Source organism: Haliotis rufescens, unplaced genomic scaffold, assembly GCF_023055435.1.
Source record: "Haliotis rufescens isolate VD_foot unplaced genomic scaffold, xgHalRufe1.0.p SCAF_20, whole genome shotgun sequence".
NCBI lineage: Eukaryota > Metazoa > Mollusca > Gastropoda > Lepetellida > Haliotidae > Haliotis > Haliotis rufescens.
Genome location: NW_025963891.1, coordinates 7,900,584 through 7,917,992, shown reverse-complemented (window position 1 = coordinate 7,917,992; position 17,409 = coordinate 7,900,584). Strand labels below are relative to the sequence as shown.

General features: G+C 39.7%; 1 protein-coding gene across 1 annotated transcript; it reads left to right on the top strand.

Moving 5' to 3' along the window:
• The first annotated feature begins 6,330 nt into the window (after window positions 1-6,330).
• Window positions 6,331-7,338, top strand: LOC124133125 (neuronal acetylcholine receptor subunit alpha-5-like). The gene has a single exon (XM_046497386.2). It carries the CDS (start codon window positions 6,331-6,333, stop codon window positions 7,336-7,338), a length of 1,008 nt encoding a protein of 335 aa, XP_046353342.2.
• Window positions 7,339-17,409: the final 10,071 nt, after the last annotated feature.

The window sequence follows — 17,409 nt, the reverse complement described above, 5'->3', positions numbered from 1 at the left end:
ATGGTGTTTGATTTGGGGGTAAAAATGGAGAATTATCTGGTAAACTAATTGATAAAGTCTGGTTCCAGTTTTTGTGGCACGACTGGCAACGGCGCCACCATTCTTGGATCCATAAATATAGATTTGTTAGTGTCATGTTCACTTCTTAATTGATTATATTCTTGTTGATAATGTAGTTGATTTGTTTCGAATTCCTAAGTTTAGATAAGGTACGATCTACCAGTGGCTTTACAAATTGCCAAAGAGGAGAAGAAAGCGGGCGGAAGGAGATATATTTTCGAGTTCAATATTTGCAGCCGAAATGAAAGGTTTAATTCTGATTCCTAGGCGTGGAATACGTTTCCTCCTGAAAAGATCCTCATTTAAATTAGAATTAGGTTTAAAAATGCAGTTGTTAGCTGGATTTGACTCATTTGAATACAATTTGGTTATGTATTGTAAAGATCATTTTTTTCGGCGTTGTGTAAATGAAGGTTCATCAGCCACCGCCTCCTGGGCAATTGCTTTAGGCAAGTATCTTAAAAAACTTATGAACAGAACACCATTCACAAAGTAGGTGGAACCAGTATTTAAAAAATAATCAACAGTGCTTGACATGATCAAGCAATTGATAGAACCGGGCCCATTCTACCACCCGTCTAGGTGAAGTCAGGGTCGAAGGGGTGTGTTAGGCAAAAAGGAATACTGTTCCTGGCTCCATTGCCCTCAACCACCAGAATCCCTTCCAACACCGACACGAGCACAACCCACGGCAACAGGTGGGCGACTTCGGCAGCCTTTTACGTTAAGAATTTCAACATAGATAAAGTAGGCAGTGCTTATTATTTTGATAGGGATTTGCGTAGCATTCATAATATGTTATATACTATAGTTTCATCATAACTATAACAATCGCATTCCAAATTTGTGGATGATGTTATTGCAGTACTTAATATTCTACATTTTGCTGCCATGAATGTTGAAAGGTAGATTGTATATTCTCATGATAACATTATATTCAAGACATTGTGTGTTACAATATTTGAGTGTTTGTTTGTATGTCTTTTAATCATAGCACTATCAAACATAGAAAATATGCATTTATTCCACTGCTTTATACAGATAACATAGACACATGTACACATGCACTAATGCCAAAGTAATTGAATGTGTTGACAAGAGGCAGTCAGTGAGGTTGAGTTGGTGTTAAAAGTTCCTAAAGATAACTGTTGCTTAACAAGTCATTGTATTTAGAAGCCAGGAGAGAGAAGTATCTGTATCACCTTCCCATCAGAGGGAGATATCAGTGTGTTGTCTTCATTGGTGACGCCTACTATTGAGAAGGGAAATGCGTCGCATTGTCGACATAGCTTGGACTCCGAATGAACTCAATGTTCTTGGTTAATGCACATTCACGTTTAACTTTCGTGAAAATGCTGCATTAACACTCTGGGCTAGATCTATCATTGTAAGATCAAATTATCCTTACTTGTTGTAGAATCAATTACACAGTTTCTTGATGAATATGCGAAGACCGACAAAAGTTTTCGTTTTCTTTTCGTAGTCATGAGAACTATTGACCTTGAGGCGACTGACGGCCAAGTCGACCGAAAGAAACAGGCGAACGGTTTCAATTTTGTATTAACAATAATACCATTTTTATTTCATTGTTGTACTATTATACGTGAATAAAAATGTATATTTGTCTCCATAATTCATTATGTTGCTTAAATTGTCGAAGAGTTAATGCCGCTGAAAGGAACTATTCCGTATTCATGGAATCTTAGTGTGTGTGTGATCAGTAAAATTCCGAGAATTCGATGCCGTATCAACACGCGTATGAACATTAAGAAATGCGACTTCGCGCCTGGTATTGTGGTGAAGGATTAAGGATCATAATCAGGGCAAATCTTGGAACAGAACCCACAAACAACCGACCTTGGCACTACCGTGGTACACATCTCTGTACAACGTAGCAGACTACTGTGTCACCCATGTCGGATAAAAACGATTTTGACTTTTCAGTAACAACATCTGGCAAATAAAATCATCTTCTTCATTGCAAACATTAAAGCTCTGTGAGTTGACATAACGCCAGCATTAACGATCTGATTAATGCAAACGTGTACATCAAGAGCTTTACAAAGAGACTGAAAGATTAGAAGTATCCTACACATTAAGCAGTGGCTAATGGATGCGTGGTACAATATTTGTGTTGGAATGTCAGGCTGTGACATACACATGGGTGGGGACAAATGAACCTTTGTCAGTAAAATTTGTTCTTTCCTCAAACACTATACACAGGTGCCTCATCCTTAACAGAAAAGGTTAAGTCACATCGAAGTCAGTCATCGCTGATTATAAGATCAGTGCATGTTGTCAATCGCTTGATAAACAACCGGTCCACACATACATATCACAAATTCCACTTTGAGTTTTAAAACGATATGTAATGTATATATAACACTGGTACATGTGTTTATAAAGATGTTTAATCACAGGAAGAAAAAAATAACCTCAAGCAAGTGGGTGTGGAATCAGCTAAATATGGGCGTTTACTTGACTGTTTTATTTTCGTTGAAATATTAATGCAGTAAACAATTTCTTTACAAATATTTCATACATTTCAAGTCATCTTACAATACTTTACCAATGAACCACAGCATTGTGGTACTATTTTAATTAAAAATGACAATATAAGCAATAAAGTGTCTAATTTCTTCATAATCAACATGTCTATACTGGTTTTACTTCACTGAGTGGTTACTAACAGAAATTAAGAAATGTTCAAGGGCCACCTGATGCATTTAAAATGTAAACAACGTTATATTATTTTGTGCTTTTAATGGTATCCTTTGCCGTAGATTATTGTTTTGCGACCGTGAATGTTTTATTAATAGCTATACATTGGAACTTAAAACTATCATAGATACAATGGGGAGTGTTTGTATATTTTCATAGGGGTTTGCACAGCATTTCAAGCAGTTCCTGATCTGAACAACAACTAAAATACCCCATGGTTAGGACTTAAGGAAGCTCCAAAATTGTTGCCGTTGTGAGTCGTCACCAAAGCGCAAAAGAGAACAGTACTCAAAAACACGTTTTTACACGTGCAAACCACGAAAAATGCAAAGTAGCATTTCCTTTTCGTGCAGAAATGGGGTAAAAAGGGAAGGCAATCAAAGGCAACCCGTTTCATCGCTGTAGCCGCGTAATAGCAATGAGGACGCAATGCCGACACTTGAGGAACGGGAACGTTCCGTCATCCTTTCGTAAGCTCGGTTCTGGCCCTAAGGCACCGAAATGCACGTCTGCAATGCTCAGACAATGGTTCTCGTCTCTGAAGAATCCAGATTTCTCCTCAGGAAAGCTGACGGATGTATTCATTATAACGATGATTGTGTTGTGCAGACTGATCGATGGGGCGGTGGAAGTGTGATGGTTTGGGGCTATATCAGTTTTCGGCACAGATCACAGCTCCATGTATGCATGGGTCGTGTTAATGCAGTTTACTACAGGGACGCCATTTTAAAAGCCACGTTGTCCTCTGTTTCCGTCCAATCCAAGAGCTGCATACTTTCCAATAGGACGCCGGAGCACACACAGCAAGTGCTTCTGTGGACTTCCTAGCACAGAGTAACGTACCTGTTGTGCCATGGCCTGCATTATCTCCCGATATATCGCCCGTCGAGCACTTGTGGGACTATATGGGACAGCGCATTGCACGTCGACCTAAAATTGCCAACGTTGGAGAGCTCGCACTTGTCCTGCAACGTGAGTGGCGTAGGATACCACAAGTTGATATGAGAAGGCGTTGGGTGGCATGCATTGCGGCCAGGGGCGGTCATACCCGGTACTGACTTTGCCTTTGGACCCCTTGTGTGTTCCATTTTCTCTGCATTAAAAGTGTGTACTTTCCAAAGACACTTGTCTTAACTATATGGAACTAAGTTATCTGTTTGTCATTATAGTACACAACCAACACCATAAAATTTGGTATAGCGTCAATTTCACTTTTTACCCCTGTTGCGTTTTCAATGCGTTTCAGTATATGTATTGGTTTGTAATTTTTTTTATCAGGAATAATAACCCTCAAAGCACCGGAAGTAGTCAAGATTTTGAGTCACGTGACCTATCAGTAGAAATGGATTATTACTTTTGGATTATACCTTGGCTATTGCATTTTTATGCTCAATCATTCCTAAATTGTGTGTTTCAACTGTTATTTTCCCTGGCACTAACTTGGAATTCCATGTGTTTTACTCTCTGTTTATCATGATGCAACTTCCAACTGACACCACTGGAGATTTGTCAAGAAAGGTATGAAGATATTGGAATTATGACACCTCTAAAACTAACGATTTTTTAAGTGGACAATATCAAGAGTACTTTTGTACCATATACGCTTGCGTAGACATTAATATCATGTAGAACTTATAAAGCTCATAGAATTATGCATCTTGTGAATGTATGTGCATTTATGCCATCCAAAAAGCCAGAGAAAAAATACAACAAAATTTGAACAATGGTATTCCACCTGGGAAGAAATGTAAGATATCTTGTAATTATGGTAGCTCATGTAGTCCCTGTCATGTATGCATACACTTGGGACAATTTATCAAAGATGGTCCTTATCATGAAATATATAGAGGTTATCTCGCGAGTGTTTGGGGGGATGGTAAATATCCTGCATTAGGAATAAACATTGTATTTAGCGAGCCTTGGCCACATAAACATGGCATCAGAAAAGAGTCAACCACAAAATGATTTTTTAAACAAATTATGCACATTAAAACATGCACATTAAAACAACAAGTTAAATTTAATTTGGACATTTTTGTTTTACGACGTGAATGTGTCAGTGTGGTCCTTACGCTGTGTTTCAGTTATAACCAGGTGCCAGTTAAATTTGTGAAATGTCGCAGACAGCCTCTTACACGCATTGGTATGGTACGGACGGACAAACTATCATAATAAGGGCAAATATTGGAATAGAACCGACAAACAGCTGGCCCTGGCACTGCTTAGTGACACATGTCTCCATTGCACATCAGACTACTCTGTCACTCATGCCGAGTAAATCGACTTTCGACTTTTCAATAACATCTGACAAATAAAATCATCTTCCTCCATTGTGAGCGTTAAAGTACTGAGAGTTGTCATTACGATATCATTTATCTGATTAATGCAAACGGGTATATAAAGTGCTTCACAATGAGACTGAAAGACTAGAAAGATCTTTCACATTAAGCAGCGGCTAATTGATGTATGGTAGAGATCCGTGTATTAATAACGTTAATATCTGGAAATGGCGCACACTTTTGTGGGGACAAATGGACATTTGTCAACAAAACGACAAAATACACAGGTTCTTCAAAGCGTGCTCCGGGATCACATGTGTGCTGATAAAAAGGTTGGGGAAAAATAGAACCATTAGTTACTATAATGGTAGAGGAATTGGACATTTCGATATACCATTAAAGCCAGACTATTAAAATATGTTTGATAAATTGATTATTCCATAGGGGTCCCGGTTAAATAACGGTCCACAGTAACCAATAACGGTCGTAAAAGGCAATAGCATGAGGTCATCATATTCGGTGATTTGTTTGTGTGTCATCGTACCATGATGACGTGGGTCGATGTTGCTCACCGATGACTTCTTTCGATTATTTGCAGGTCGCCGTCATAAAGCTGGATTTTTCGGCGTTAACCAATGACAAAGTGAGCAGATGTCCTGTCAGGGGCTGTGGACAGCTGTTGATAACTGCCTCCAAGGTGTACCTACCTAATCAATAGACTCGGTCACACAAAAGTCAATACCGCTAATGGCATTGCTTTATTTTACTATATTCTTAAATTGCTTTTATTGCACGCATTTATTGATTTCTTCTCTGTTCCATTGCATGCCTTTGTTTGGTAACAGTTTGCGTTGTTAGGGACGTACTATTTGGTCACCTTTTCTATTCTATCTAAACCTGATTGGATTTTCACTCTATATATCACCGATGTATGTTGTCAATTGCTAACCAAACAACTGTTCCACAGATAAATATCACAAAGCCGACTTTGAGTTTAAAACGATGTTTCTAATATACAAAACACTGGTCCATGGATGAACACGCGATTTCTGACACAAAGCGATGACTGCTAGCTGAGATGACTTACCGTGGACATTTCTTTCTCACATTATTCTTTACCTTCCTTACACTGATAAATTGCAACAAGATTCGGGAACAGAAGAGACTTTTACACCATGTATTAAGTGATTACAATCGACATGTGTTTCCTCGTGAAACAGAAGACGCAATGGACATCAATATTCAATTTCATTTGTTCGATTTAGCGGAAATGAACGAGTTGCAGCAGTCAATGACCACCAATGGATTTTTTAACTTCCAATGGGTTGATGATTCACTGAAGTGGAACATTTCTGACTTTGGTGGACAAGAAAATCTGTGTATATCTAGTGATAGTGTGTGGATTCCTGACTTAACAGTTATAGACACGGTTACCGAAAGAAAGATGTTTGAGGAGAAAACTACCCTTGCATGCATACATAACACAGGATTAGTAAGCTGGGGACATGGAGATCTTTACAAGACTCAGTGTGACTTTGATATTCTCTATTTTCCGTTTGATACTCAGGTCTGTTCCATATTACTCTCCACCTGGCAGACACCGTCGGATAAAGCACGATTTACACCTTTAGTAAACAAGTCGTTCACTAACCGATCAACAGATGGAAATCCATTGTGGATAATAAAAGATTTTTCAGGGGAAGTTCTGAGGGCTGAATATCCTATGTTTCGCGTTACCTTCACCTTAAAGCGCCGACCAGCATACTATGTCTTCAACCTAATAATCCCTATCATGCTCCTGTCCCTTCTCAGCTCCCTGGTGTTTGCTCTGCCTTTAGAATACGGAGACAAAGTGGCTCTCTCCATGACAGTTCTGCTCTCTTTCACTGTGTTCCTGACTCAGATGACCGACAACATGCCAAGAACATCCCTACAGACGTCCTATCTCACCATCTACCTCACCATTCTTCTCACTCTCAGCTCACTCTCTGTGGCCTTGTCAATCCTCATCCTTAGGGTGCATCGGAAGACAGGTAAAGTACCTGTAATAGTGCAGAGATGTGTCACCTTGTTGATATGTTGTTCTCCACAGAAGCCAAACATGAAGGTAGATACGTCAGATACAATGGAGCGTCCTGGGGATAACGACAGAGAGGAGAAACCTGTTGTCAGCGTGGCCTGGAAGGATGTTTCTGATGTACTTGATGCCCTCTGTCTGAGACTCTTCATGTTCCTCAATGTCGGTTGTGGCATTACTCTCTTTATCCTACTCATCTAACAGTATGAGGTATTCAAATTTCACATAATTCTTAATTAAAAAGACACTTTTCATTTTCGAAAAGGAAGTCAACTCACATTACAATCATCACAAGTACAATATTTATCGACTTGAAAAGCTCCACCCATAGCTGCTATGCGTGAATGATAAACAAGTACAATAAAATACAAAAGTAAAATATTTGTGTTTGCCATTTTCCGAAATGTGTTCATGTTCTGAAATTGCATACTGACGTCTTGCATCCTTTACCCTAAAGCAACATTATTGTAGCACTATTTTAATTTATCACGGCAATATTAGACAGGATGTGCGCAATTTATTCATAACTAACATCTCCATACTTGTTGTTTTACTTCAATGCCAAATGGTATTTTCTGCTTTTAATTGTATCCATAGATTATTGCCTCGCTACCGTGCATGTTTTATTAAAAGTTATCGATTGGACGTTTGAACTGTCATTCATAAAGAATGCAGCGATAGGGTTTTGCGTAGCATCCATGCCTGTTCCTAATCTCTCTCTCCTCGTCTCGTATTTCAATTTTTTAAATAATATTATTGCTCTACTTGATATTATATATTTTCCAGCCACTACTCGAGGTAGAATGTTATTCCGCAAGATCACAAATAATGTTTATAACAATGTGTGTTACAATACGTGTGTGTTTCTTTGTATGTCATTTAATCATGTTATAGCACTAATAAACATAGAAATGTCTATGTATTCCCGTGGTTAGCATACAGTACATTTGTACCCTGCATGGAACCCAGAAGGGTTTTCATCATCCCTTCGAGTGTTGGCAATCATTGACAAATTTAGAATTAAATGAGAACTGATATTGTTAAAAAAAAATCTTAAGGGGTGAAATGTTGAAATAGTTGTCCCCTGTGATGGAAATATAAACAGTCAAGCAAGACATGCTTGACTGTGATTCTGTCACCACAAGGGACACAAAATGGGGGTTCATCTCCTTTCAATACTCATGTGTATATCGTGAAAGGCCAATACGACATGGCCATAATAAGACCTCTTCAAATCTGGACTGACAACCCAAGTAGGTGTAACCGCTTTTTAGTTTTATTGCATGTTTGAGTGACTGTGACAGAGTTGGATTTAACACCGGTTATTAAGTTATATCGCGGCGTGTCAGCGCGAGCATTGGTATGCTGCTGACAAACCTAGAAACATAATCGGTGCGAACCGGGATTTGAACCCACAATCATAGGTTTCTGGCGTGCCCAAGGGACGCAACTCTGCACAGCGAATCCTGGGCAATTGCTATAGGCAAGTATCTTAAATAACTTATGAACAGAAGACCATTCAAAAAGTAGGTGGAACCAGTATTTAAAAATTCATAAACAGTGCTTGACATGATCAAGCAATTGATAGAACCGGGCCCATTTGACCACCCGTCTAGGTGAAGTCATGGTCGAAGGGGTGTGTTGGGCAAAAAGGAATACTGTTCCTGGCTCCATTGCCCTCAACCACCAGAATCCCTTCCAACACCGACACGGGCACAACCCACGGCAAACAGGTGGTCCACTTCGGCAACCTTTTACGTTAAGAGTTTCAACTGGCATAGATAAAATAGGCAGTGCATATATTTTGATAGGGATTTGCGTAGCATTCATAATATGTTATATACTATAGTTTCATCATAACTATAACAATCGCATTCAAAATTAGTGGATGATGTTATTGCAGTACTTAATATTCTACATTTTGCTGCCATGAATGTTGAAAGGTAGATTGTACATTCTCATGATAACATTATATTCAAGACATTGTGTGTTACAATATTTGAGTGTTTGTTTGTATGTCTTTTAATCATAGCACTATTAACCATAGAAAATATGCATTTATTCCACTGCTTTATACAGATAACATAGACACATGTACACATGCACTAATGCCAAAGTTATTGAATGTGTTGACAAGAGGCAGTCAGTGAGGTTGAGTTGGTGTTAAAAGTTCCTCAAGATAACTGTTGCGTAACAAGTCTTTGTATTTAGAAGCCAGGAGAGAGAAGTATCTGTATCACCTTCCCATCAGGGGGAGATATTAGTGTGTCATCTTCATTGGTGACGCCTACTATTGAGAAGGGAAATGCGTTCGGATCAAAGTTGTGCTATAAGTGTATAGGCTTACTACGTGTTTAGAATTATCCAAAATGGTTTTAGAATAAACCTCCAAATGTAGACGCATCTGAAATTTGATTAAAAATCTTATTTACATCCTGAGGTTATAGTCGGTTCATCCTTGACTCGCGAACGTATCCTTTAGGTATCTGCGAAGGCGGTAACAAAACACGTCGCAGACAGAATTAACATAATTGCCTCTTCAGTGTAGCCAGTGTGTTTGTTCAACTGTTAAACTTCTACAACAAGTGTATGACGATATGGGATAAATACAAGAGAAATGTAGACATGGATAAAAAAAAATTTATTATTATTATTTTTTATTTTTTATTTTTTTATTATTATTATTATTATTATTATTATTATTATTATTATTATTATTATTATTATTATGCACATTAACACACCAGAATGTAAAATAATGTTGATTCTGTTAGTGACAAAATGACAGTATTTACCTCTCAACTTTGATTGGGATACTGTAATATTTCACACTGTTGCGGGGGCGGTTGGGTAGCCTAGTGGTTAAAGCGTTCGCTCGTCGAAGACCCGGGTTCGATTCCCGACATGGGTACAATGTGTGAAGTCCATTTCTGGTGTCCCCCGCCGGGATATTGCTGGAATATTGCTAAAAGCGGCGTAAAACCGTACACACTCACTCACTCACACGAAACTAACAACACCGTATGGAAATGTATAGTTTTACTTGTGATGATGACGTAAAAATGCCAGTTCATTTGAGTGATATATTTCAGCACCTCCGTTATCGTCGTCTCTTCTGTCATCCATACAGTTATTGTTAAGGACAGTAGTAATATATTTTGTAATACAATAAATGTCAGTAACGTCCTTGTTCAGGGTCATTGCTATTTACATTACCTCCAGTGCTTAACAGGAATTATTATTCCAATTTAACTAGTTTTCTTTTTTACCGTTTCTGTCTGTTTTAGAGAAGAAAAGGTCAACGGAGTAATTCCAAACAGCTATTTTTTAAAACAAATTATTACGAACCTGAATATGTTGCTGTGGTCATTAAGTTCTCTAAAAGGGATACAGGTTCTCAAAGATTTGTTTGTTCGTTTGTTGTTTAACATCGCACTCAGCAGTATTCAAGCAATATGACGGTGGACAGTAAATAAGCGAGTGTGGACCAGACAATCCAGTGATTGACATTGGGATAAAACGACATGCGTCAACCAAGTCAGCGAGTCTGGCCACCCGATCCCGTTAGTCGCCTCTTACGACAGGCATAGTCGCTCTAGAATTCAAATGGCGATATTTGTGGGCACTATAAGTTAAAGAGTCACAGCGAAACGTGTGACCAAGAATGATAATCAACAATAACAGAAGATCATCTTCACTGCCATTTCCAGCATTGGTTCTCTTATGACCTGAGTCAAGTTGTCACTGAACTAAAACCATTAAAGGAGTTATGAATATGCATATCATCTCAGTGATATGTCCCACAACTGCACTTCGTTCAATCGGACGAATGAAGCATGTAACGAACTGTCACGTTTGTTGCCTGTTCCGAATATAATATATACATGCATTTATCATTTCGGCAAATACACAGGATGCTCACGTTTATCTTTTACGACTCGAATTGTCCGTTTGAAAATGAAGACTACATTTCCAAACTTTATTCTATTTATTAGGCATTGAGTAACGTGGTTTCATAATGCAGTATGAATGAGTATGCGAGTGAGCGTATTTCAAGTATGAATAGATGCATGGGAGATACATCTTTAAACGCCTGAAAATACTTAGCTTGGAACTAAGAGCTATTATCCTGGAAGATATGATTTTGGCTCGGACGAAAGTGGCACTTGGAACCTGGTCACCGTCCTTAGGGCAGTCTGTCAAATTGAAGGATGAGTGTCATATGTAGTTCGTAATTTATTTATACCTGTTGATAAATCATTTGATTTGTGTCAGATATTTTTAAAACTTACCGAGAACTAGGTCTACTTCATACCTGGTTTAATGCCAAGGAGGAGTAGACAGAAGCCGGTATGGAGATATTACATCTAAGTCGGTATTAGCATCTGTAAAATGAGACTTGAAATAAAATAAAATAAACAAGCTTGGTTTTGTTTTGGAATAGTTCCTCACGAATAGGATGAAGGAAGCAATGATAGCGAATTAAAATTTAACGTCGCATCGGCATTACGTCAGCCATATACCGACGCAATTATAAGCTGGATTGGACGGATTTGCGTGCAAATAGCATTTTAGTGAATGATTCTAAACGAACCATATTGTACTTCGTAAAAACAAAACCAGTTGATCAATAAGGAAGAGAATATATGGATGTCAACTTCTTTATTATGAGGAACACAACTTACTCCTTCATCAGGTGCATATACTTCGAAACGTTGTGTTCCTCATAATAAAGAAGTTGACATCCATATATTCTCTGCCTTATGTGTATCACTTCTAAATGCTTTTCAAAGACCTAGTTGATAAATGACCATATGCTGTATGGTTTTACAGTTTTACAGTGTCAGTAATACAATGGATCTGGATGATCCCTGTTAGGCTTTGGTACATGAACAACTGAGGCATTTTTGCGATATTTTAATCTTCACCATCATCAGAATTAATATTAATTTTTTCCACTCTTGTTTCTGATCTAAAACTTTCATAATTAGTTTAAAAAGAATGTTTAGTTAAAGTTTAACATCCAACGTGTTTGCAATATATGATTTATTAGTTAATAAATTATTGTCATATTTGAGATAATGAATACTAGATTTGGAAGCTGTACCTTTCATTTTTTGGGATCATTGTCCATATCTTTGACATAGGCGTGCGTGAATTAATTTTTGAAACATAGTTCTTTCCAAGTCTGACGTTCAGTTCGTTTGATAGTTCACTGAGGCTGATTTTTTTTCACTTTTTTAATTATGAACAGAAGGATGGCGGCGAAAATATTGCTCTGCCTTCTTTCCTAGCCTGTTTTCAGACATCATTAAAGCATAGTTTAAGAGTGTGCGGGTTCCCAGAGTACTTAGGAATAATGTTATAAGCTATATGTTTCAGTTTATCAGAGAACAACTGAATTCAGTAAGGAAATCCATAAAAAAAGCCTGATTTGAATTTATCAGTACAGATGGTCTGAAATATTAGCCAATTGGCCTCGAAAAATTCCATCGCTCCACATATTCATATAAAGTTCAACAAACAAAGCCGAAATACAATATTATGTAGAAAATTAAACAAATACGTTTCTAACGCAGGGCTTTACATGGGCAGCTGATTGACAAAACGGGGTCCATTCTACCACCCATCTAGGTGAAGTGAGAGTCAAAGTTGTTTGTAGGGCACACTGTTCCTGGAACCATTGCCCTCAACTCCCTCTCTCAACCGACACAGCGGCGCACCCCGCGGCAAACGGGTTGCCCACTTAAGAGACCTTTTATGACTAGCAATCAGGGTGATTCTATCAATAGAATCCAAAACAGCGGATCCTGACACTACTAAGGGCCACAACTCTGCTGACATATTAGACCATTGTGTCCCCCATATGATTTTGACTGTTCATAAACAACATCTGGTGAATTTAATTATCTTCTTCCTTTGCGAACATTAAAGCACTCTCAGTGGACATAACGGTATCTTTTTTTCTGATTAAGTGTACAAATAAGAATATCAAGTGCTTCTCAAACAGGCTGAAAGACAAGACAAATCCTACAAATTTAACACTTTAGTGATCATTTGTTGGGAGCTGAGGAGACACCCGTTCCCCGTAAACAGCGCAGATGCTCTATCAACTAAACCAAGGAGGCTGTCTTGAATTTTGACCTTGACTGACATTTAGCACTTTGACAATATTACTTAGATGTCCGCATAACGCAGTCTGAAACTTGTATCCCAAGTTGACGTTGTTGCTTTGCTGGGTATGTGTGGATTCAAAAGACAAGTCCCCTTGCGGGTCCACAGCTCGTAAATCTAGGAAGGTCATCAACCGAAGACGTTAGACCCAAACTACCAAACTCTCTCTGGGTTTTGAAGGACACATACAATGTTGTCCTTCGTTAATTAATTGGCTGAATGACTAAACGTTATAGTATCTCATCCACGTTCCTTATGCGTCTTTTTAAGTGGTAGTTAGGAGGATCTTACCTTTGACCTGTTACATTGGTATATGAAATCCAAGAATTCCAAGAGTATTCCCGAATTAACGGTTAACTGTAAATTTTTGATCGGTGTCACCTTTTTATGCATGTTTGACTTCTGTCCTAGTTGTGCACTCAATTTTGCCATCCGACCATCTTTTTGACTAAGGAGTACGGTGTGTGCGTGAATAGGAGTAGAGGTGGTGGTGTTGTAGGAAAAGTGATGTTGTTGCAGCGAAGAATTCCAACAGGACAACCATGCTATCAAAACAGCTAAAACATCACCGGCATCTGGTGCACAATATACTATTTTCATGATGAGTTTGATGATGGAATACAACAAATCAAAAACACTGCACCAGGGTCCACTTGCACAGAAAATCTGAGTTACAACTGATCTCAGGCGCTTTACAAGCGCCATACAATCTTAGTGCGACTGTCGGACGGCCTGGATTTAAGATCACGATCGTAATGATTAACAATAATTGTAGAGCTAAGATTATTCTGTGCAAGCTGGCCCTGGTCTTGACACAAACAGTTACCAGATATTGAAACCTACCTGATCAAACCGAAAGCTTACTCTCTGAGTTGTATAACAAGACATGGTCGAAAGACGAAGCCCTGCCAAACCCTTATCGACTTATCTCGCTCACTTTAAACTTGTACATAGCTATGGAAGCTATGGTTACAAAAAGGCTCATGCATCACCTTGAAACTGGCAACTACATCAAACCTGATCAAAGCAGCTTTGGAAAGAAACACTCATATCTTGATCATATACTCAGACTGGAGAAAGAAATGAAACTGCTCAATTTTACAGACAATACCTGGCAGAAATATCTGGAGTTTAGCAAAGCCTTCGACATGTTTAACATGACAGACGCCTCACCAAACTAGCACAAATTGGAATAGAAGGGTGCATGGCAAGTTTCATAGACAGCTCCCTGCAAGACAGGTCTCTATCAGTTAAAAAAATAGGGAACAATCAATCTGGTCCTGTGTCACTGGACAATGGCACGCCACAAGGCAGCATTATAAGCCCAACTGTATTTAACATGATGATAAATTATCTATTTGATCATGTCATCTCTCCTACCCAAACTTCTAAAATCGCTGATGACGGAGCAATATGGGTAAAGCCAAAGATACATCACTAATCTGAAAAAAACTCCTGTCAACCCTGGACGGAGTAGATCAATGGTGCAATACATGGGGGTTCACCCTTTCAAGTGAAAAAAACTCCTGTCAACCCTGGACGGAGTAGATCAATGGTGCAATACATGGGGGTTCACCCTTTCAAGTGAAAAAACTGTGGGTGTTATGTTCAAACGCAGAAGTAAAGATGCAAGTAAGATCGACAGATGGCTATACGAAATTCGACCCAAAATCCACAAAAAGCCATACTCCTACTCAAATGAAAGGAAAGTTGAAGTAGACATCTCACGCCTCAGAATCACTATGACAAGGTAAACCCATCTTGCAATCAACCTGAATCCATTGCTCACTTGTTACTGGAATGTCAAGACCATGCTCCAGCCTGAGATCAGTTAAAACAAGAAATGCAGTTGGATCAGCCATCTGTCGTAGGTCTCCTTAAGCCAAGAGATGCAATAGCGAAGGCGACACTAGCTCTATTTCTGAAAGAGTGAGTGAGTGAGTGAGTTGGGTTTAACGCCGCTTTTAACAGTATTCCAGTTATATCGCAGCGTGTCAGCTTAATGTGGGAGGAAAATGAGTGAGTGAGTGAGTTGGGTTTAACGCCGCTTTTAACAGTATTCCAGTTATATCGCGGCGTGTCAGCTTAATGTGTGAGGAAAGCCCGAAATGATGCAGGTCTCAGACGTTTACCACTTCGGTGAAACCCACGAGCACGGGTATGGTGCTGACAAACCTAGAAACATAATTTGGGCGAACCGGGATTCGAACCCACAATCATAGGTTTCTGGCGTGCCCAAGGGACGCAACTCTGCGCAGCGAATCGCGGCGCCTTAGACGACTGGGGCACCCGTGACCCCTATTTCTGAAAGAAGGTCAGCTAATCGAACGTTTATAAACAGCAGCCACAGACATTCTATCAATTTCTAAAATTCAAATCTTATTAATACAAAAACAGAAAGGTTATCAATGCTGAAAACAACCAAAGATATGTCACCCTACTCACACACGAGTCCCAAGGAGGAACAGGTCAGCCGAAATTGCTAAGGAAGAAGGCGACCTCTTAAACCCTGAAAGCAACAACAGGAACAGGGTGACGTGCTTTATAGTCCAGAGATAAGCCGGCGTATTGTACCTGTGGTATATTGTCATGTGACCTTGACCTCCCATGATCTTTCATCTGCTTTCAGTATTCATAATATACTGAACCGCAAAAGAAATGTCACCCCAAGTAACATTGCATGAAAAGATATCATTTAAATATCTGGGTAATCTTTGTCAAAGTTTCTAAAATTTAACATTACCTTGTCCGGAAAAATGAAATTTGATGATAAAAATACTAAGCAGATGACAATCAAACCGATCGCCCAAACGCACCACGGCAACGGCCATGGTAACCCGTTGCACATGCCTTCCCCTATAAAAATCCACGCAGATCGGATAACAATCATTCGCTATTGAACTGCTACCACATGCAAAGATTGACAAGAAATCAGCGACACCAAGCCCTTGGACGATTGCAAGATCGACAAACCGCCCGGCAAGAAGCCAATGCATTTCAAGTCCACGCAAGGGCCATATAAAGGCTCCAGCAACGGTACCAGACCACCAACACTACAGATGACCGACCACGTAGTGGAAGGACAAGGGTCACCACCCGACGTCAGGATCGTCAGATTGTGCGACAGCATCTTCAAGATCGCTTTGTTACTGCTGCGGAAACTGCTCGGCAGACCATGGGGACACACCAGCGACAATAAGTGTGGACACCGTGCGTCGATGATTGACGAGCAGACACCTCCACTGTCACAGGCCACAACGAGGACCCATTCTGACACCACGTCATCGCCTGGACCGTCTTCAGTTGGCAACACAGCACCAGCATTGGCGCCATCAGCAGTGGAGAAGAGTCCTCTTCTCAGAGTCTGGTGACGCCGTGGGGAACGTTATTCGGATGCTTGTGTTGTTGAGAGAGACTCGTGGGATGGTCCGAGCATCATGGTGTGGGGTGGAATTGGTCTTGCACAGATGGTCGGCCCTGTGGTCTTCCAGAACATCGGTCCAGGGAGAGGCATTGGTGTCACAGCAGCTCGGTACATTGATCAAGTCTTGAGACCACACGCCATACCTCATTTGGCACGTCGCCGCAACCTCGAGTTTCAGCATGATAACGCCCGTGCCCATACTGCGAGGGCAACAAGATACTTCCTCCAGCAGAATGGCTTCAGAACCATGCAGTGGCCTGCCCTCAGTCCCGATTTATATCCCAATGACGTCCGACGTCCGACCAAGGCCGACAACTGCAGTTGAACTGCGTCAGGCGTTCCGCAGAGTGTGGGCTCAAGCGGCTGTGGCCTTCATCAACCGCCTCATCCATTCCATGTATCGGTGTTGCACGGCAGTCATCAAAGAACATGGCGGACACAGGAGATACTGATTTGTGATGCCATTTTCTCAGAGACTAGTGTTGTGTTTCACTTTAAGAACATTTGACACTTTAATTTCAACCTTGATGATCAGTTTTGCCAAGTTTCATCTTTTTAATATGTTTCAAAGTATATTTACAGTGTTAGGACAAATAAGGTTTCTCATATATCTATCCATGGTGCTTCTCTTTTGCTGTTCAGAATATAATAGCATTATACATTAGGTTATTGCA

Coding starts and splice junctions, on each gene's coding strand:
- LOC124133125 (XM_046497386.2), top strand. CDS start 6,331: ATGAACGAGTTGCAGCAGTCAATGACCACCAATGGATTTTTTAACTTC.